The 20613-nt window shown below is 40.5% G+C and overlaps 2 protein-coding genes across 2 annotated transcripts in view; one reads left to right on the top strand and one right to left on the bottom strand.

The window, feature by feature from the left end:
• Positions 1-8420, top strand: part of GALNT7 (polypeptide N-acetylgalactosaminyltransferase 7) — a 126851-nt gene extending 118431 nt beyond the window's left edge. Inside the window, exons 10-12 of the mRNA XM_019521785.1 lie at positions 1897-1995; positions 3608-3736; positions 5994-8420. Of these exons, the coding sequence (XP_019377330.1) occupies positions 1897-1995; positions 3608-3736; positions 5994-6131 (366 nt within the window). The 3' untranslated portion in view covers positions 6132-8420. The remainder of the gene's footprint in view (positions 1-1896; positions 1996-3607; positions 3737-5993) is intronic.
• Positions 8421-18694: 10274 nt separating this feature from the next.
• HMGB2 (high mobility group box 2) overlaps positions 18695-20613 on the bottom strand; it is a 2059-nt gene continuing 140 nt past the window's right edge. Inside the window, exons 2-5 of the mRNA XM_019521786.1 lie at positions 20329-20508; positions 20033-20178; positions 19762-19936; positions 18695-19261 (exon numbers count right to left, since the gene is read on the bottom strand). Of these exons, the coding sequence (XP_019377331.1) occupies positions 19106-19261; positions 19762-19936; positions 20033-20178; positions 20329-20478 (627 nt within the window). The 5' untranslated portion in view covers positions 20479-20508 and the 3' untranslated portion in view covers positions 18695-19105. The remainder of the gene's footprint in view (positions 19262-19761; positions 19937-20032; positions 20179-20328; positions 20509-20613) is intronic.

Below are 20613 nucleotides of genomic sequence, written 5' to 3' on the forward strand. Positions count from 1 at the left end.
CAGGCTAAAGAGCCCCATGGCTCTCAGCCTGTCATCGTAGTTCATTGATATCTACAACCCTGTGCCTTCTTTCACTATGAATTCTCATCTGGTTTATGTAAAGAAGGTGTTTATATAAAGAAGGCATTGGGGAAGATTACTTATTTGGAATAATCCCCTTTCTAGCATAAAACTGGCTAGTAGCATGTTCCCTGTAGTATAGGAAATGCATTATAAACATACTTGGTGGGCACTTTTTCTTAGCAGTATCATCTTAGCATTAATTATTATTTATAGTTGAATAAGATATCATAGTATGCAGTTACAATTCTAGGATCTCATAATTTCAGCATTCTCGTTTGACTACAGGATAACCAGAAGCAAGGTTTAAATTCAGTGTACTTTTTCAAAGTTGTCCCCCCCCTTGTGGTGTGTGTGTGTGTGTGTTTGTTTGTTTGTTTTAAACACTCCCTTTTACAAAAGTCTGTCTTTTAACTTGAATTTCCTGCTTAATGACCAGGCAATGCTGCAGTGCTTTTTTCTGGTCTTTTCCAGTTAGTTGACTATTTCTGTAGAAGCCCTGTCCTGTATGCCCTATGAGTTTATTGAATTAATTTTTGAAGGACGTGAAGACAAAGATAAAAAGTATTCTAGCCAACAGAGGATAAATCCTGTGTCCCACCCTATTTTCTGGCCAGTTGGTTAATCCATGTGATGTGTAGTGGAGTACTTTAGAGAACCTCACTGCCATAAAAGTTCTGTTCATATAACTTCTGAAGCACAGAGCAGTACAGTATATAGTGGGGATTGGGGGAATTTATTAGTATCTGCAGAGAGCGTGTTGTGGGGAATTGGCTGTACAAAATTTGTGTAGTCTGAGGGCGGGCAAATCCCAGGTCACCAATGTGCTTTCCATAAGCCATATTTCTTATCCAAGGGTACTGAGCTAATGCATCAGCTTTACAGATGCTGAAACCTGCACACGAACAAGAAAATGTTTTTACATGTTGCTCCTAAGCTGTAAGAGACTAAATGGATGCATCAGGAAGAAAGAAGGTAAAGAAGGACACTTGGTAAAGGATACCCCTGAGAACAGAAACAGCAGTCAGAAGCTTTGGAAAGCTTAAAATAGTGTTGCAGCAATCCAGAAGCAACATGCTTCTCCATAATTTTCTTTTATCTATTTTAATTGGCTACCAGTTATCACACAATGACTTAAGAGTCTTATGTTCATTTGCTCCACCTATGTAATATTGCCACAGGGGCCACTGACAGATGTGGAAGGAAAAAATGCCCGGCTCTTTATTGGAAGAGGAAGCACATTAGTTTGATGTGGCTACCCAGCATCTGTACAGATCAGGTGCTTCAGCAGGGCTTTTTGGTGCTTTTATCTAATAGCTGATTCAAACTAACGTGATGCTGCTTCTAAGCACGTGCTGCACTTGACGTAAGGTGAAACTAAACTGCTGTTTTGTTTTGGGTTTTTTTCACATCTGTAAGCAGCCAGGATGGCCAAGAAAGTTGTTCAACTGTGCTACTTAGTTAACCTTCATTATTATTTCCCCCCCTTATATTTAAAGGATTACTTATTGAGTGGCTACTTAGTTTTCAGGTCCATCTTCCACTGATTTTCCCCTGGTTAAAAAAAATAAATATTTTCAGTATCGTTTTCCCTTCTTGTTTGTATTTTTAGAGGAACCACTGGTGTAGAAAGAATTTCTGAAATTGGAGTCATAAATCTATTTTTCTTCTGAAAAATTAACATTGTTTTCATTTAATTTAACTTTCATCCAGTCTTGCTTCAGAAGGTGTGTGTAGTTTTTGCTGTAAGCAGGATAAGAATTTTCCAAATGTCTTTGCTTCAGCAATCAGATTTTCACAGAGACCAAGCTAAACTGAAAAAACTTTTTTTTCTAGGTCAGGGGCTTTGAGACAGCTTACTGCATAGATAGTATGGGGCACAACAATGGTGGCATTGTTGAACTCGGACCATGCCACAGAATGGGAGGAAATCAGGTAAGAAACTAGAAATTCAAAGGGGTTGCTTTCTGAGGGCACGTCTACACGAGACGCCATTTAGAAGTCACGTTGGCGGGCACTATCCATGACGTGACACTACTGTGCAGTAGTAACAAGCTACTGCACAGTAGCTCATTACTACTGCGCAGTAGCATCTGAAGAAAACCATGTGAGGATGCTACTGCTACCAGAGAGAAGCATTTGCAAAGAATAGTCAAAAAGCTATTTTTCTGCTAAGGTTGTCCATAAATCTATATTACTGAAAAAAACTAGATTAGATGTGGGAGAGGAATTGGACAAACTCTAGGGTGGGAATTTGGGATTTGCTTAGACTGTAAAATTAGATGTAATAATATTGATGTTGTTAAATGGAAATATTGCTGCAGGTGCACACATATTGTGTAAAATTGTATATATGTCAATTAGAAGTTATGTAGATATTAGGAAAAACAGTAGAAGTTCTTGAATTAGGATTGGCACCTGTGAGGTAGGTATTGACAAGGCAGAAGCTTTTCGTTAAGCATCTGTATCATTGCAGTAGAACAGTTAGAACTCTGGGTATCAGAGATCATTCATGATTTAACCTCAACCAGTTGTTAAATTCTCAGGAAATAATCCCTTACACACTCTAGTCTCAATTGCAATTTCTCAAACTTGTTTTGCTTTAATGTACCTGTATGGAACACTAATGCAATGCACCACTTGAAAGAAGAAATTTAAATCCTGATTAGTTTATAAGTGAAGCTAAATTGCAGTGACCAAGCTTGATTCCTAACAGCTAATTGTAATTACAAAGTTTACTACACTATTTTTCCTAATCTTCACAATTCTATCAGTAACACTAGTATAGCATCCTTCAAATAGTCCTATACCTTTCTCCTCTTGAGTTGATTATCTTTTCAAAATATAAAGCCTATATATTAGCTGAACCTATATATAGGTTCAAAGCAAAGTGGTAAGAATGAGTTAACAACAAAATGCTTTTCGCTTTCATTGTGTATCATTAACTGAAGCCCACATGGTTGAGCTTTGTCATAGCAGTATTGCAGTCAGATGTAGAATGGCATCTCCCATGTAAAATGTTTGGTTGACTTATGTTGTTGATGTAGTCTGAACTATAGTATGGTAACCTGCAAAAACTAACTTTTTCAGTCTTACTTTGAAGTCAAATAACAGTCTTAAAAAATAACAGAAATCGTCTGTTTGTATTTGGATTTGTCTTTATTTGTCTTCTATTCTGTTGGTGTCCTCAGTTGAATTACTGGCCAGGATAAAATTCAGTGGCTACTAGCTTTTTTGAGAGGTAGTAGTAAAATAGCCATCAATTCATAAAATTATGTTTTTCAACTGTTTTCAGAAGCCACCAAGTTAAAATATTTTGCATTGATCCTTTTTCTTCTTAAAGCTAAAGTTGTTAATCTTCTAAATCCAGAAACTGGATTTTGATTATTAAAAGCTAGTGTGTTAAACCACAAAAAGTAAATTAGCCCTACCCAAGCACAGACGGATGCAATTTTCAAGATGTCATTTTGTTGTTCTTAGGTTTTTAGTTACTTCATAGTTGTTGTGTTTACAGTAATAAGAAGATGTTTGGAAATGTTTCTCTTAGCTTTTCCGAATCAATGAAGCTAATCAGCTCATGCAATATGACCAGTGCTTGACTAAGGGAGCTGATGGATCAAAAGTTACGCTTATGCATTGTAATCTGAATGAATACAAAGAATGGCAATACTTCAAGGTAAGTGACTGGCACTGAATAAGAGATGGACCTTAACATATTGGTTAGACTTCTTTTTCTTATTCTTGAAAGCAAAGATTCAAGACCAAATTCGCTATGTTTAATGGAGCAAGAAGTAAAATTGCAGTTCCCTGCGCCAATCTCTCTCTTTTCTTTTATTAGGAGGAATTGATCTTGATGGGAAATGTGATCTGTTGCCACTATATCTTGTTTCTTCCAGGACTTCCGCTGCAGAAAAGCCCCTTTAAATCCCACTATGCTACATATACTATCATAGATATATGATAAATTAGCATAGATGTGGGCAACATGCAGCACGTGCCACAAGTGTCACAGGCAACCTCTGTGTGGCATGTGGCAAATCAGGGAGGGGACAGACAGCACAATGGCAGGTAGGGCAGGAAGCAGCAAACAGAGCAGCAGATGGGGCAGGGAGTAGAAGAGTAGACTGGGTAGGGGAAGGGAATTGGCGTTACATCTTGGGGAGGGGTACAGATCTAATTTGTGGCATGCCTGCCAAAAAGGTTTGTCCCAGCTCTATTAGCACAGTCCCTTTGGCATTACTCTGATCTCCATACTAGTAATGGAGATTGCAACAACCTGTGGTCACAAAAACCTTCCTGTTAATGTACTTCCTATCAGTAGAGTGTTCCACAATGTCAGTGCAGTCATAAGAGAACATAGTCTCTGGAGTAAAGTTTAACAGCTAGATTAATGTAATTTTAATAGTAATTTGAATGTGATGTCTAAATTGACATGGTGCTGCTTTCAACAAATATGTATTTTAATCATACAGAAATAGAGACCAATTACTTATTTACATTGCCTTGTGCTTTGTTCAGCACTTGTTTTTCATTTGCATTAACTGCATATTCCCTGAGTAACATGTCTTCTGAAGTATGGCTATGGTACAAGTCCACTGCAGCTGTGTGGTATCTGAAATTTTAAGAATTGGTATGTCAGTATACCTTTGCAGAAAGTCTGTCTAGAATCTAACTTTTAAAATGCTTGTTTTACTTTACCTTAAGTACCAAGGTTAGAGTTTTTGTTCCTGTAGAGAACTAAAGGTAAAATCTATCCTTCAAATACATGTTTACTCACAGTTGATTATATCTGAGGGCCAAAATATATATTTGAAGTGTTGAATGCCAGAATGCACTCTCACATTGATTTTTATGACTACAACCAATAGAAGATGCCTATCTAGCATACTGGGTATGCTAAATTCTCAGCAGTACAGAGAGGATGCATCTGCATGTGAAAAGAAGGTGAAGCAATAAACTCCAGAGCAGTTTTTACCAGTCAGCTGCTCTTGGGCATAGCACCTACATGTGTGCCTGGGAAGCAGCAATTTGAGCCAGGGTAGAGCAGGACTGGGCTTGCAGGGAACACCAGGGAAGGGGGGGGTGTTCAGCTTTATGCTCTGGGTGGTGGGGTCTGGTGGTGGAGGGGCTGGCTGGGCCTTGAGGTATTAAGCAAAGTAACTGCCTTAGTCTGACTTTGATCATAAGCCAGTAACCACTGACAAGACAGGAGGCCTTAGAAGAATTCAGGCCTACTCTTAAGGTAGCTACCTTGCCTTATTTCTAGGTTATATGGAATACAGAGCACAGGAATGAGGGAATGGGTCATACTTATCAGTGGTACTTCTGGATGCAAAACAGAGGTGATGCAAACACAACTCTAAATATTCATTGGTAGTGGTCAAGGACACCAGAGATCATGGCTATATCTGGTTGGGCAGTTGGGCCTTCTGATGTTCTGCGGCCAAAGTTTCTTACATGTGTGCTTTTCCGGTCAAGGAAAAAGAAAAAGTGAGAAAGCTGAGCCAAAAACTATAACTTCTCTCGCTTGTGTTAATGCGCTGAGTGTCACTATTGTGTTTACAACCTTAGATGAGATGGCAGCATCAGGAGCACGTGTAAGAGCTAAGTAGCAAAGGACACATTTAAATGCATCTATACTTTATACTGTTATTCTTTAATTCTGTGATGGGCAGTAATATTGAAAAACTATTTTAGAAACAGTTGTGATACTAAGGTGTGAAAGTGTGGTTTTTAAAGTACACCAAAATGCATTTCTTTACCAACTAGTGGTATTGCAGGATGAGAAAATATAAGCATAACAAATTATTCAAATTAATTTATAATTGAGCCTTTCACTGGAACTATAGGTAACTTGTTTTCATTCCAAAAGATCGCTGCATATAGTAGGTGGGAAAAAGTCAATTTATTTCTAATGATTTTTTGTTTTACAGAATCTGCACAGATTTACTCATATTCCTTCGGGGAAATGCTTAGATCGTTCAGAGGTCCTACATCAGGTCTTTATCTCTGAGTGTGACTCCAGTAAAGCAACACAAAAATGGGAAATGAACAACATTCTTAGTGTGTAGACAAAAAACCCCTACCTACTGACATGTTAATATGTACAGGACTGAGAATAGCCTGAAAACTGCTGCAACTATTAACTTTGTACAGCTGCAAGCCTGGAACCTCTCAACTTGGATGAAGGACATAGATGAACTGTGATTATTACAATAACATTATCATCTGCAGTTAATGTTTACAAAACTGCTTTTACCTTAAACTTTGTAGATGTTTACATCTTTTTGTTTTCAGATGTTGGTAATATAATGTGCTTTTAGCTGTGTTGCATAGGAACAAAGTTAAAAGCACTGTTGTCTTCTTTGGGATTACACTCAGGGGTCTGAAGGCAGTTTTTTTACACACACTTGAAAGGTTGGAGTAACCAGACTTATTCATATAACTTGGTGATTATCAACCTGTTGTATCTTTTTATTTAATTTTACATCTTACCTAGCACTGCCACAGGTTATTAGCCAGGGTGGCCTTCTTTCACACTCATGCTGCTTTTTTGAAAGGTGAATTTCAACATATTTAGTGCCTCTTTCATTTCTCTATATATTTTACAAGTCAAATATTTGACAGAATTTATAGTATGGATATGTTGAGCTGTCACCTTGATAGGGATCATTTGTACTGCCCATGAAATTACTATATTACTGAAGGTAAATTTGGGTAGCCACTTTGACTGCTGTCCTCCTCAGATATTGACGAGTCAAATAAGGCACAGACCAGAAATATTCTCTGGGTTTCCAAAAGTACTGCAATATGCCCATTTGCTGCAGGTGCTATAACCATTGGAATTTTAAGGAAGTTAAACCAGGGATGCTGAGTAGCACTAAGTTCCATACACCTGGTATGTTAAATAGTGTTGAAGAAACTGAACTTTAACTATATATATATATATATATATATATATTGCAAAGGAAAACTGAACCTGAAAGTTAGCACTGTGTTGATACATTTGATGAAAGTAAGCACTCTGAATTACAGCTAAGAACTCCAAGCACTAACTGTTCTTTCATGCCTTATATGAAAAAGCTAAAGCTGCACAATGTATAAAACTAGGACTTATCCAATGTTTCACTTACATTATAACTGTAAATGGAATTTACTTGCATATGAGCTGAAACTTTAAAATTAAAAAAAATCATTAACATATATGTGCAGACTTTGAAATTATAGATTCAGAATTAAACTTGAAAAGAGGATACGAAAACCTGAAGCTGTATCTGTTCAAATTAAGTGCTCTTTTTTTCAATGAATGTAGTTATGAACTCCTGTAGAGGTACAACCCCAAATTAAAACATAGTTACCTAATTGTTTAATTACAATGCAACTGCAGTTGTGTGCAAACTAGAATGTGTACAAATTAGCTTCTTAATTGGGAATTTCTATTAGGCCCATTCCCTTGAAAATAGAAATATTTACACTGAATAATGTAAATTATGCAATATCTAGTCCTCTTCTTTTCCCAGTTTAAGGTTCTGTGATAGTGAGGTATTGATGACATCACAAAGTCATAGTTAAGTATACAACATATGACTTGGAGGTTTGAAAGTATTTGTTTCAAGGACCAAATTCTGCCCTCAGATCTAGACTACCATTGGATGGAATTTCCACTGAAGTTAATGAATGGTGTTGTAAGTAGAAGCAGAGTTTAAGCTTTACTGGCCTGCCTGTCTGCACATATATATAAATGATTTAAGATATTCTCCGGTGTCCTTAAACTGTTCAGCTATCCTTCAAAAGGTGTGAAAAAGAAAATAAAGGATGGAAAACTGGAAAAAGGAAAATAAGGGTGTAGGTACTTTTTGTTTTTGTGTGTATGAAAACTGACTCCATTTTTTTGTGTTGGGTAGATTAATTTAATCATGTTACTATGCATAAGTGAAAGAAAGGTGGCACATAAATTGTGCAGGTGTGCATTTTAAATGGGTGTTTTGTGCAATTCATTAAAAACTGATGCTGTATGTGAATATGAATCTGTATGTGAGACTGCAAACCTTACAAAACATGAGAACATCAGAAGCTGTTGCTGTAATGACTTTTTCCTACTGTAGCCTGCTTGGGGAAAAAAAATTCCCATTTCCTTGCTTTGTAAGTTGATGATAATATCACTATGCATTTCTACACATTTTATAAATTTGATTTATGCAGATTTTGATACACTGTATGTTTCTGTAGAAATTGTATAAATCCTCAAAAGTTTTATTAGGGATAAATCTGGGAATCCTATGTACATCTTAATTCTGGGTTGCTTGTTTTTTAGGTGAGGAAAATAAAATAAAATATTTTAACTTGTGGGTTTTACCATACTTATACTATACTTCTATACTGATTATTTCATGTCTTTTTAAGAGTTCTTTTCCCTGAATCTAAATTGAAAACGTCAAATAGTACTTATTTTAAAATATTGAAACTACTCTATTTTACTTTTATTTAGGTCCTTATTGTCATGCGAGAGCCCAGTTGTTCCAGAGAAATGGTAACAAAACTCTCACTCAGAGTTGCTTCTTAGCACAGTTGGACACGGTATTCCCCTGCCCAAACCTGATTGGACAAAAGAAGAGGTGATGTGAAACCAATGTGTTCACAAAAAATAAGCCTAGGAAAGACCTCTGGAACAGGTTTGAAGGACAGAAAATGGTCAGGAAAATGCTAACTCACAAAACTGAAACTTTTCACAAATGCATTGGTTTTGTTAAAACTTTAATCAGAATGTTTTCTCAGGTTCAGGAGAGTGGGGATGGGAGAGGAAGAGAAAGACTGTCCAAAATAAATCAGTGATAAAGGCACTCACCTGGGATGTAGGGACCTAGGTGTAACCCTGATTTGAATTGAACAGTCTCTGAAATGGAAAAGGGCAACTGCTGAATACTTTTTTCCCCTAATAAAATGGAATTCTTTTTTACAGCCAGCCTTGCCAAATATGCTGTGGTCACATTAACTCTCTGTCACAGGAGCCTTTCCTACCAGTCAGAGATATTGCACTAGCTGGTTCCTGTCAGGAACAGAGTTTCTTCATGCTGCTTATAAGCCCTACACCATAGAATCATAGAAGTAGGGTCGGAAGGGACTTTGTAGATCTTCAAGTCTGACCCCCTGCCTGGGCAGGAGAAAAACTGGGCTCAAATGATCCCAGCTAGGTAGGCATCAAGCCTCTTCTTAAAGACCCCCCGGGTAGGAGCCAGCACCACTTCCCTTGGAAGTTTGTTCCAGATCCTAGCCGCCCTGACCGTGAAGTAGTTCTTACGGATGTCTAATCTAAACCTCTTCTCCATCAACTTGTGGCCGTTATTCCTTGTTATGCCAGGGGGCGCTAGGGGAAACAAGGTCTCTCCCAAACCCTTCTGGTCCCCCCTAGTGAGTTTGGGAGAGACCTTGTTTCCCATGCTTTTCCCTTTTTTTCCTCTGACCTTTCTCTGTTTCTTTGGGTATTTTCTTCATATCGGAGTTCCTTCTTTTTTTTTGTGAGGGACAGGGACAGTATTACCATTTCCCCCTCCCTTCAACACGCACCATTTTGTTTTGGGACCACATTATGTTGTGCCATTCTTCTGTTTTCAGGTACCTTGAGACCAAGCTTTTGCTTGCTTTTCCTGTTTTATTCGAGACCCTTCCACTTTCTATTATTTTCGTGATACTTTCATCAAAGTTACTGGGGTTTCAAAGCTTCTACTCTTGTGCAGGGTTGGTTCCTGCCTCTTACTCTCTGTTGCCTTGGAAAGGCTTGGACACCCAACAAGTGTGATATTTTCCAGTCCTTTTAAGCTAGGTTGAGATAGGAAGTCAAGATAAAATGCCATATATTCTTTCTTGGCAAATCCTTGACTTCAGCCCTGGTAGCAGGGCTTTGAGCAGGTGTCACCTCTTCATGGCAGCTGCTGTCTTCCCTGACATTGCACAGCTTCACACCAACTGTCAGGATGGGGATGTGATTAGTGTGGTCTACTGATTATTGGTTGTGTTGCTCTTGGTGTTTCAAGAAAAAGAGCGAGTTGTTTAGATGCGCCACTGCAAGCAAGTCTAATACAAAATACAGTGTTTTTAATGATGTAACGTATCTATAAAATGCTTTAGTTAGGGCACTAAAGAGCCCAAAAGACATAATGAGATATTCAAAGTGGCTGTAGTAGGTATAAAATATGTTAGTCACCCTTGAAGATACAGATCAAATCGTTTGCCCCTAAAGGTTACGTTTGATGAAAGTCTGGAGTTTCTTGGATAATTCATTAATGAGGGACACCACATACTGATTATGAAAGGGGACCCTACTGAGTGACCACTAGTCTACAAAGAAGCGTAGTAGCCAGCCTTTAGCAGAGACTGGACATCTGCCAGGGAGGTAGATAAGCAAATGAATCCTTTTGTAAAGTTTTCTTGGAAGTCTCTCAGAGCTGCATGTTCTCATTCTGACAATGTGTAGACAGCCCAAAAGGCATTGCCACCTCAGACTGGAAGTCAGACAGGCAGTTGCATGGCCCATGTGATAGTAGAGGGTTTGCATTTGGATGGTAGTAGTCTGAACTGAATCAGATATTTCAGACCCAGACCAAGAAATACAAAGTACCAAGTGGATAAAGTCAAATTGTAATGACCCACTATGCAATTGAAAGATGACCTATGAGGGGCCATCTTAAAGGTAACAGCTCTGAAAGACAGCAAAGAGCTGTCAATGGTTTTGATTGCCAAAGAAATGGCTTTATGTTTAACTGGAATGAGGTCAACTGGAGCAAAGTTCAAAATCAATGACGTTATCACAAGTTATCAATAGTTATCAGTAGGGGTAATGTATCCCACAGCATGATGGTGGAGGTTAAATGGAAGCTGCAAGGGGGGACCTAAAGCAAAGCTACAGGTAAAAGAGTATTGGATGAACTGTGGGAGGCAGAATGTCCATCAATCTAGGTCCCTTCCTTCAATAGCTCAGGCCTAGAAAGAAGAAAGACCTTGGGTCAACCTTCAGTGAGCTTACCAGGAAATTAGTGCAGTGAGTTCATCTCAGTCATCCCTGTTGAGTTTAAAGCAGTGTTTTGTGGGGTCAGCTTCTTGCCAGCACAGCAGCTAATGGCTGGCTACTGAAACAATGACTCCTTATTGCTCACTGACTAGGAGAAGGAGGAAGGGCTCCTCATCAGTAGCATAACTAGGGTGGGGCAACCAGGGCAGCCAAACCAGGCAGCTGCCCCAGGCACCAACAGGGGGCTGAAAAAAACAGCTGCCACTGCAGCTCCACAATCATGCCAGTGCCATGGTAGCCTTCAGAAGTTGCCACTGTCCCCATGTGTTGCAACTGTTCCAGGCACTTGGCTGCCTTGTTATGCCTCTGCTCCTCATCCCTGACATCTTCTCACAAAGTCCTGACTCATCCCACAAACATTTCTGAATGCACTGAGTGCTTGGGAATGCACTGAACTCATAAGAATGGTTATACTGATCATTTTGGAGCTAAGAACTCCCAGTTGTGTAGGGATCTGGAGGAGGTTTATAGAGCTGATTCCCAGAATGTTTGTCTTGGAGGCCTTCCACAGAGACTGAGAGTTGGGTGTATCAAATCCTCAGGCCCATCCATATGTGCAGATTCCAGATTGATCACACTTTCACGGGTCTCACATATCAAGAGTAAAAAAGGTCTTTCAAATTGACACCACAGTCATCATCTCTATATTCAGCCATTGTGATGCTGGTCTTGCTCTGATTGGGACCTTCACTTCATATCTTCCTCCGCACTGACTATTTTTCCTTCAGCATTGAAACCATAAAATTTGGCACTCTCCTGAACCTGTCTTCTCTGTTGACAAACAAATGGACAAAAAATACAGTGCCCCCAAAAGGTGCAGAATTTCCCCACTCGTACCCAGTCTCACCCTCGCTTATTCTAGCAGCTGCAAAGGAGAAGGAACCAAGACACCTGGCTCTATTTGATAAGAAGACCTACTCTTTTGCAGGTTTGAATTCCACATTGCAAACTCCCAGACCCAGATAAGACTTCAAACTATATAACCAACTAGCTAGACATGGTCTGCAGCACTAAGGATTACTTCCTATGTTGCATATGGAAGGCAAACTGGTTTCTAAGACTGCTTGACAAGCAGCTCTCAACACTGGATAGTGCATTGCACTTTATAGCCACAAGGAAAATATCTTTGTTTCTCAGCTTGAGTCTGTCTAGAAAAGTTGACAGTCTTCCATTTAAGGGTGTCCAGCTGTTCAGCAGCAAGACTGATGAGATTCTGTTCATGAAAATACTCTGTGCTTGCTTCAAATCTAGCTATCTTTGGGCATTTTTACACATGCAAGCACCACAGCTGATGCCAACTCTGCTGCGCCACATGCAGTTGTATAAGTGGTAAAATGCATGTCAGTGCTGAGAAAATGCCAGTGGCATGCTTTTGAACTAAAACACATAGAAGGTGTTTTAATCAAAAGTGCACTGCTGCCATTTTCTGCATGCTGACACGCATGTCACCACTTATACAGCTGCATGCAGTGCGGTGCAGTTCACATCAGCTCATATGTGGAGCAGACTCAATTAACTGAGTCTGCTCCAAAGCGGTGGATTTCCAATACATCATGGGACAAAAAGGTATCTGTATAAATGCCCTTCATGACCACTTAAACCTTGTTGCCACCAGTTCTTGTCCCACAGGCAACCTCTGCCCAATCGTTTCCTCTGATCAGCATCTGTTCCCTCTGTTCTTACATGCCAGTTTGAGCCTCCAAAGAGGCAGAGGCTACATAGATACCAGCAGTTTGGAACTTCATACTTCTCTCATTGCGACAAGTCTATTAAAGGAGCCTTGAGGATATACTGAAAAGAAAATTTCAATTCCTCCCTCTCTCCCTTTTTTACAACTACCTCACCATTTTCTTCTCTGTTTAAACCATCACTATTGTAGACTTCCTGGCTTTTGATACAACTAGAAGTGGCTAGGTCATTGGGACTGCTACTCTTTCCTCTCCTGATCCCCCTACCTCTCCCTTTGCAGGAACCATTTTGACAAGGGGAAGGGGCCTCCAACAGGAATTATAGTCTTTTATTTTTGTTTGTTTCCTGGAGCAGAGGAACATGTTCCAACTCACCTGAGAGGGAAGGGATTGTACAGCACTTATTGTCTGGTTCCAAAGAGAAGAGAATGAACAACAATCAGTCCTGGACTTGAGAAACCTGAATCAGTATATTCAAAAATATAAGCTTAAAACAGTTGCAGTACCAATAACCACTCTATCTCTGCAACAGAAAACTGCTTGTCATCTCTTGACCTACAAGGTGCCTACTTTCACATTGCTATTCAGCCTTTTGCAGGCAGTCATTTTTTCTTACCACACGAACTGTCTAAAAAGTTTTTATAGTCATAACTGTTTTGGCCAGTCAGGTGAAAATCACACCTTTCCAGTCTCTGGGTGTCAGGGTAAGTTGCCAGAAATTAGTTCTGCTACTGGTTCAGTCTTCAAGGGAGTATCCTGGACAGTGTGGCAGAGGGTTACCCCCTGATGACTTTCTCACTACAAAGCAGTTTGTTTCTCAAGTTGGAGAGACATCCAAATATGTCAGTAAAATTGTACTTCTCCCTCCTTGGCCACATAGTATCTTTCACTTTTGCAATATCACATGCCAGACTACACCACAGAAGCATGCAAATCTGAATACAATCAGTCCAATCCCTTGAGAGATTCCATATAAAAGTGCAAGTGATGTCCTGGCCTTTTTCGTCTTGCAAAGGGGTGCTTTTCCAGCCTCTGCCACCAACAATCAAGTTGATAGACACTTCTCATCTAGGGTGGGAAATTGTATCAACTATGGATTATAGTTGTCCCAAAGGCAACCCTTCATGTATCTTTTCTTGAACAGAGAGCCATCAGACAGCTCTGCAAAGAACTTCCTCCCCTACATCCATGTGCAAGTGGTGACAGGTCGTATCACTTCTATGTTTTACATAAACAAGCGGGGAGGCATTAAGTCCTACCCTCTCAAGGAACTTCTACCACTATGGCATTGGTATATCCACCATCAAATTCACCTCTCCACAGTTGATTTGCCTGGTTTGTACCACATGAGAGCAGATCACCCTTTCCATTTATCTTCTGTTTGGGGCTTTCTTGAGGATAGATCTGCTCTCAACAGAGAGGAACATAAAGTATCAGTTTTTTCTTTTCTAAAGCCAGGCTCAGAAAACTCTGTTTTTTTTCAGTACAGTGGTGGAAGGGTATCATGCCTGCCTTCCTCTGCTCCTAATTTCTTGAGTCATCAGCAATGTGAAGAAATATCAAACTCAGGTCATCTTGCTACCGTGAGCCTGGCCAAGACAACCTTGGTTCCTGGACCTCCTGCTGTTAACCAAGTTGTACTGCATCCCTCTATCACTGCTTCCCAACTCTCAAGACAGTGGCAGGCCACTTCACCTGTACTCTTTTTGCCTGACTGATGGGTGATTCATAGATATAACGGGACTACTCTGATCCTGTTAAGGATTGCCTTTTCCACAGCAGGAAGGTTTCTACCATACACACCTAGCACACTTGTCTGCCTGGTGTGGAAGAACAGTATCTCTGCAATTTGTCTTCCATTCCCTCTGCTTGGATTACCACTTTGCATTCTCCTATATCTGAAGAAAGGTGTGTGTGTTTGAAAACTTGCAAATAAAGAAACTTTTTTTGCAAATATCTAGTTGGTCTAATAAAAGATGGTCTACCCAGAGTTCTGATTCTTTTTGCCTGTAGACCAATACAGTTACAACCTGTATCCCTGAAATATGAAAGATATCAAAATTAGTCATTTTTAAAATGAAAGCTTCATAATTTTACAAGGAAGCAAAATTCAACACCTTGAAACCTGAAAGTGGACACCTTTGCTCCTGCTTTTTGTTACGAGCCAAATTTGCAAGCTCAGAGAGCTGCCTCAACACACAAGAAATTCCTTGCCCAGGACAGCCTTCTATCAACCTATCCTCCTGTGAAATATGAAGCATCATAACCAGAAGGAAACATAATTTAACATCCTGCTTGCCATCAGACAACTTTGAGGTAAATAGACTGCTCTAGCTTTTATTGCAGCCTAATTTGCATGAAATGAACTTTTCCAACCAGGAAATCATACAACACTTTCAGCTCTCCTGTGAAATATGAATTTTCATTTCCACCTAGGAGAAATTTTACAGTCTCTGCATTCTTCTGTACCTGAAGAAGGGTATGCGCCCAAAAGCTTGCAAATATTTATATGTATTTTTTTGCAAATATCTAGTTAGTCTAATAAAAGTATCACCTCTACCCAGAGTTCTGATACCTTTTGTCTGTAGACCAATATGGCTACAACCTGTATCCCTGGATTACCTCTTCGTACTGAGGAACTTGAATTTACCCCTTAGTTCAGTCAAGTTTTATTTAGCAAGTAGCTTGGCCTGTCTGCTAAGTTTGCATGTCAAGGGCCATCTTTTTCATTCCGTCTCCCTGAGATACCTAAAGGGGTTGGCTACAACCTTTTTGTGCATAAAGAACCTGGCACCACAGTTACTAATATGTTTGGTGTTTGAGCCAGTGGCATCCCATTCACTTTTCTATGAAGAGGGCCTTCTTGGAGGCTACTGTTTCAGCAAGAAACATAAGTGAAATCCATGCCCTGATGTCACTTTTACCTTACTCTTCCTCCATTTGGGTTGCTGCTGCATACTCACCCTAAGTTCCTGCTAACGATTATTTCTGAATTCCATATTAAATAATTTTCCTGGCTGGTCGTCTTTTATTAAGCCACATCCTTCTTTTACTAAGCCATATGTGTATATATATATGAAGAGACATGCTCCTGTGCCAAAGTAAAGAGCTGTAGTCTGTTACCTAGAAGCAAAACCTTTAGGAGATCTCTTATTTGCTGTCATACTGGAGACCCAAGGACTCAATTATTTCCTCCCCAAACCTCAAAGTGGATTTTTAGTTTTATCAAACTTTGTTATTGTGTGTGATATTCAGATGTGCTAAGGCTAAACTTTTTGTTGCTGAATCTGCTGATAGCAACTGACTCATAGTTTTTGACCTTATGGTTATAATATATTCTGTGCTGGCTAGCATGACCAGTGGCTTGAGTTCACATACTTTTTGCTACACTTGGGCAAATAAAACAGATTTGAGGTAGAGAAGGTGGACCTACTTTCTGTGGTTGGGCCCTGGTGGAATGAGTTCAGGATTGCGTGTATTGGTTCCATTGTAGAGGTGGGCAAAATATAGCTCATGAGCTATATTTAGCTCACCAACTGATCATATCTGGCCCTTTTGGGTGCTGCTGGAAGCCTGAGGAGGCAGGGCTATGCCCTGTGCTGCTCCGCTTTACAAGTATTACCCTGCTACTGAGTTTATTAGTTTAATGCACCCTAATAGGGGCACTTGTGTAGACGCGCCCACTGTGTGCTAACGGCTTAAGTGCAAGTGATGATCACCAAAAGGGTTCTTGACTAAGAAGTCTTAGAGCATTTTGAAATCTTTAAAAAGTTTATAACCTGAGGGGGGTGTATTGAGAAGCCCTATTTTTCATAGAAACCTGTACATTGGAGAACATGGGGGGAGGGGCGGGGGAGAGGCAGGGATGACAAACAATCGTCACAGCTTGATGTGCAGGTCAGGGGTTACATGCAGGCAGCACATGCAAGTTGGACAGTCCTGCTTTAAATAACTAAAAACCTGACTTCGAGAGACTTGTTGAAGTTCACATCAGTCTCTAGTAGATCAGGGAATTCTGTGTTTATCCCGAGCACCACAGTCCTTCTGCTTTACTTGTGGCAGGTTAGGGTGATATATTTTTTCACTCATGGTAAAGCTCCCTGCGTAGTCTTAGTAAGAGATTAGACCAGGGGTTCCCAAACAGTGGTCTTGCATACCTCCAGGGGTATGCACATATCTCTGGGGGGCTTTTGGGAGAAATTGTATAATGGCTGACTTTTCATTATAATTGGCGTTTAAAGGGTTAAAACATGTGCTGATAGGGGTACACAGGCAGCTGGTAAATCTGGAAAGGGGTACGTAGTAAGAAAAAGCCATGGGCTAGACAAAAACTTGCTTGGGACTATTTGGACAGGGATGATCTCGCCTAGATGACCTCTAGGCTGGGGGTCCCTTCCAGTACTACTTTTCTGATTGTTTATCATTTAACCTGTCAGTCCATTACTTTGCATCTTGTCTATACTACGAGCTGAATTTCAGTTCAGAACGTTTCCTACTGTCAAACACTAACATAGGGCTTCTGAGCCCTAAGAACATCTTTTGCCACTGTTGATGGCTTTTGTTAATTTAAATGTTAACATAAATTATCAAATTTTTTTATAGACCCATCTTGCTTGGGAAAGAAAGGAATCTAGGTAGCAGCATTTAAGTACATAACTTTCCCAAATTTGGAACAATATTAACTTTTTAGTATTTTTTCCTCAAATTTTTTTAATTAAAAATGTATATAATCTACCCTGTCCAAAAGGCTGAGTAAAAACAGCTTTTCCAAATACTTACTTACAGCAGGAAAAAAAAAGTTTTTCTAGTCTGTAAGTATAGGGAAATGCTTAACAGTGGCATAATAGCTATATAAACTTATATAGCATACGTACTTATTTACTAAGGTTGATTTTCTTTAATTTGGTTCTCAACCTTTCTAGATTCAAGGCACCTCAAAAAAATCCAAGCTCTTACCTTTCACTAGTTTCTTGTCTACAAAACAGAACTCTTTTGCTGCAAAAAACTCAGAATGTTCTTGACAGTTACATTTTTTTTTCTCTGGGCTTGTGAATTTTGCTTAGGCAGTTGCATACCTAATATTGTTCAGTCTCCATAAGAGGATCGCCTGGCACCTTAGTTGAGAATCACTGTACTGAGTGTGCCTACAGTGAAAACAGAATTAACCCCATCTAAAATTATGACCTAAGGCACAATTTTAAAACCTGGTTTTGTAGGGGGTGGGGTAAAAATTACACAGCTGCAAAATCCTAGCGCCCATTATTTCATAATGTAAACATGTTATGAAGTAATTGAACTATTGTACTAGAGGAGTATGACAAAATTACTAGCCGTTAGACTGGATGTCATTTCTGCCCTTTTCACTGGGGTTGAGAACCTATGTTAAACCTGACTAGATAGAGCCTACAATGAACTAAAATAAGTGATAAACTATTATTTACCACATGAGTTTTAGGACTGGCTGCTAGCTGGCTATTACACAACCGTTCAGACAAAACTTCAAAAGCCACCTCTGACTGGAAACCTGAGAAGTGCCAGCAACATTCAAACCTAATTTGTTATTAAAAGAAAACTACCAGTCACAGAATTCTACTCCAAAAAGTGGTTATAAATTAACAAAGGTACAAGAACAGTGTCATAAGTAAATGTTATGTTGATACCTTCATCTCTTGAGGAAACACTGAATTCAAGCCCCACCAATTATTAACGTTACAGTAGTAGCTAGCAATGCTACTTACACCTAGGGCCTTGCAAGGGTACTGACTAAGTAAAGTACTATTGCAAAAGGGCTTACAAGCAAAACTAAGTTCTTGACTGTAGCAGAATGTTCCTTCTGGATGGTTATGCATGCTTGCAGTTTAAAGAAAGTAACAACAGAAAGTCATGTACATCATTTTATTACAAAAGTTGTTAAAAAAAGTAATACAAGGCAGTATCCTACAAAATATAAGATCAGCTATTATGCTACCTTCTTTGTTTGACTTTGCTAAAAACAAACAAAAAAAACCCAAGAAAAGAAACAAGGTATCAGGCTAAAAGTCACTGAATTTCAAAAAAACCATTAAATATGCAAAAAACATTCGACATCAGGTCCTCCCTCCGCCCCAAACTGAAGTGTAGCAGCCCTCAGCTACCACTTACATTAAAAAATATAGGTCTCCCTACAGAGAATCACATTACCTATACACAATTCTGTACAGTTTTTATACTGAAGCTAATGAGCTGCACTTGAGTTCACATTCTTAGCAAAACATTGGGCTTTGAGCAGAAATCTTTACAGCAGAAGAACTATTTACTCCTCGTCCTCTTCCTCCTCCTCCTCCTCGTCATCATCTTCCTCCTCCTCATCCTCTTCTTCTGGCTCTGCCTTCTTCTTAGATCCTGCAGGCCTACCTGGACCCTTTTTCCCCGCATCACTCTTGCTCTTGGCACGATATGCTGCAATATCCTAAAAAAATAAAGACACTGAGTTTCTGGTAACAGAAGTTTTATAAATGCTAGTTTAATACCAGTTTTAAAAGATTTTGTTAGTATACTGGATAGCAAGATGCATGTAAAACACATGAGGATACAAGTCATGTTTGCCACTTAAGACTCCTGTGCTTTCACCTGGGTTCAGGCATTCAGGCCATGTATTATGGAGGCATTTATGGAAGTGGTCACAGATGCATTTCTGTTTTAATTTGCAGTTGCAGTATGGAAGAGAGAAAGCCACCAAGTTAAATGATTTGTTTTACTTTCCCCCATACAAGGCTTAAAATCTTCAGATCAATACACCACCTTCCTTGGGGCTAATGACTAGGCATTTTGACCATTCTTCAGTTTCAAACATCACACAGTGTTTATGACTGCAACTGAGCCAAGTGCAGTTTTGGGTACAGCAGGGTGAATGCTGCCATCTCATTTCTAACTGCTCAGCCTGTGCATTCCTGGCTGTTTTCACCATACCTTTTCGTATTTCTCCTTTAGTTTTGCTGCTTTCTGTTCATATGGCTGTTTATCTTTGGCTGACTGCTCAGACCACATTTCACCTAGCTTCTTGGCTGTGTCCCCAATAGACAGGCCAGGATGTTCCGTCTTGATCTTTGGGCGATGCTCGGAACAGAAGAGGAAGAAGGCAGATCTAAGGAGAGGGAGGGGAAAAAACCCAACCATGTTTCACGCGGGTGAAAATGGAGAACGCCCACTCCCTCCTCCTCCCTCCAGGATGACAACTTACGGTGGCCTTTTGGGGGCATTGGGGTCCTTTTTCTTTCCCTTCTTCTCGCCTTTGGGGGGAACGTAATTCTTCATCTCCCTGTCATAACGAGCTTTGTCTCCTTTTGCCATTTCCTCGAACTTGCCCTTCTCCTTGCCGGACATGGTCTGCGAGAGCCGAGCAGGGAGGAGGGATCAGAGCCGCGGCAGGGCCCGCCCGCCCGCCTCCAGCGCCCACCCCCGGCAGCTGCTGCCCAGGCAGCGCCTGCTCTCCTCTCCTCTCCTGTCCCCGCCCGGCCGGGCCCGGCCCGCGCTCACCTTCCACCGCTCCGAGCACTTCCGCGAGAACTCAGCGAAGTTGACGGAGGAGTCTGGGTGCTTCTTCTTGTGCTCCTCGCGGCATGTCTGCACGAAGTAGGCGTACGAAGACATCTTGCCCCGCGGCTTGTTGGGGTCGCCCTTGCCCATGGCGGCGGCGGGTCCCTGCACGCGGAGCACAGCAACGGGCGGCGCGTCACGGGGCAGCAGCCCCTCCCCCACCCGCGGCTTCCCGCCTAAACACGCCCCCGCGGCCCCTCCTCGCCCCACCCCAGCCGCTGGCAC

This window comes from Gavialis gangeticus, unplaced genomic scaffold, assembly GCF_001723915.1.
Source record: "Gavialis gangeticus isolate Ggan-Ray unplaced genomic scaffold, GavGan_comp1, whole genome shotgun sequence".
In the NCBI taxonomy this organism is placed as follows: domain Eukaryota; kingdom Metazoa; phylum Chordata; order Crocodylia; family Gavialidae; genus Gavialis; species Gavialis gangeticus.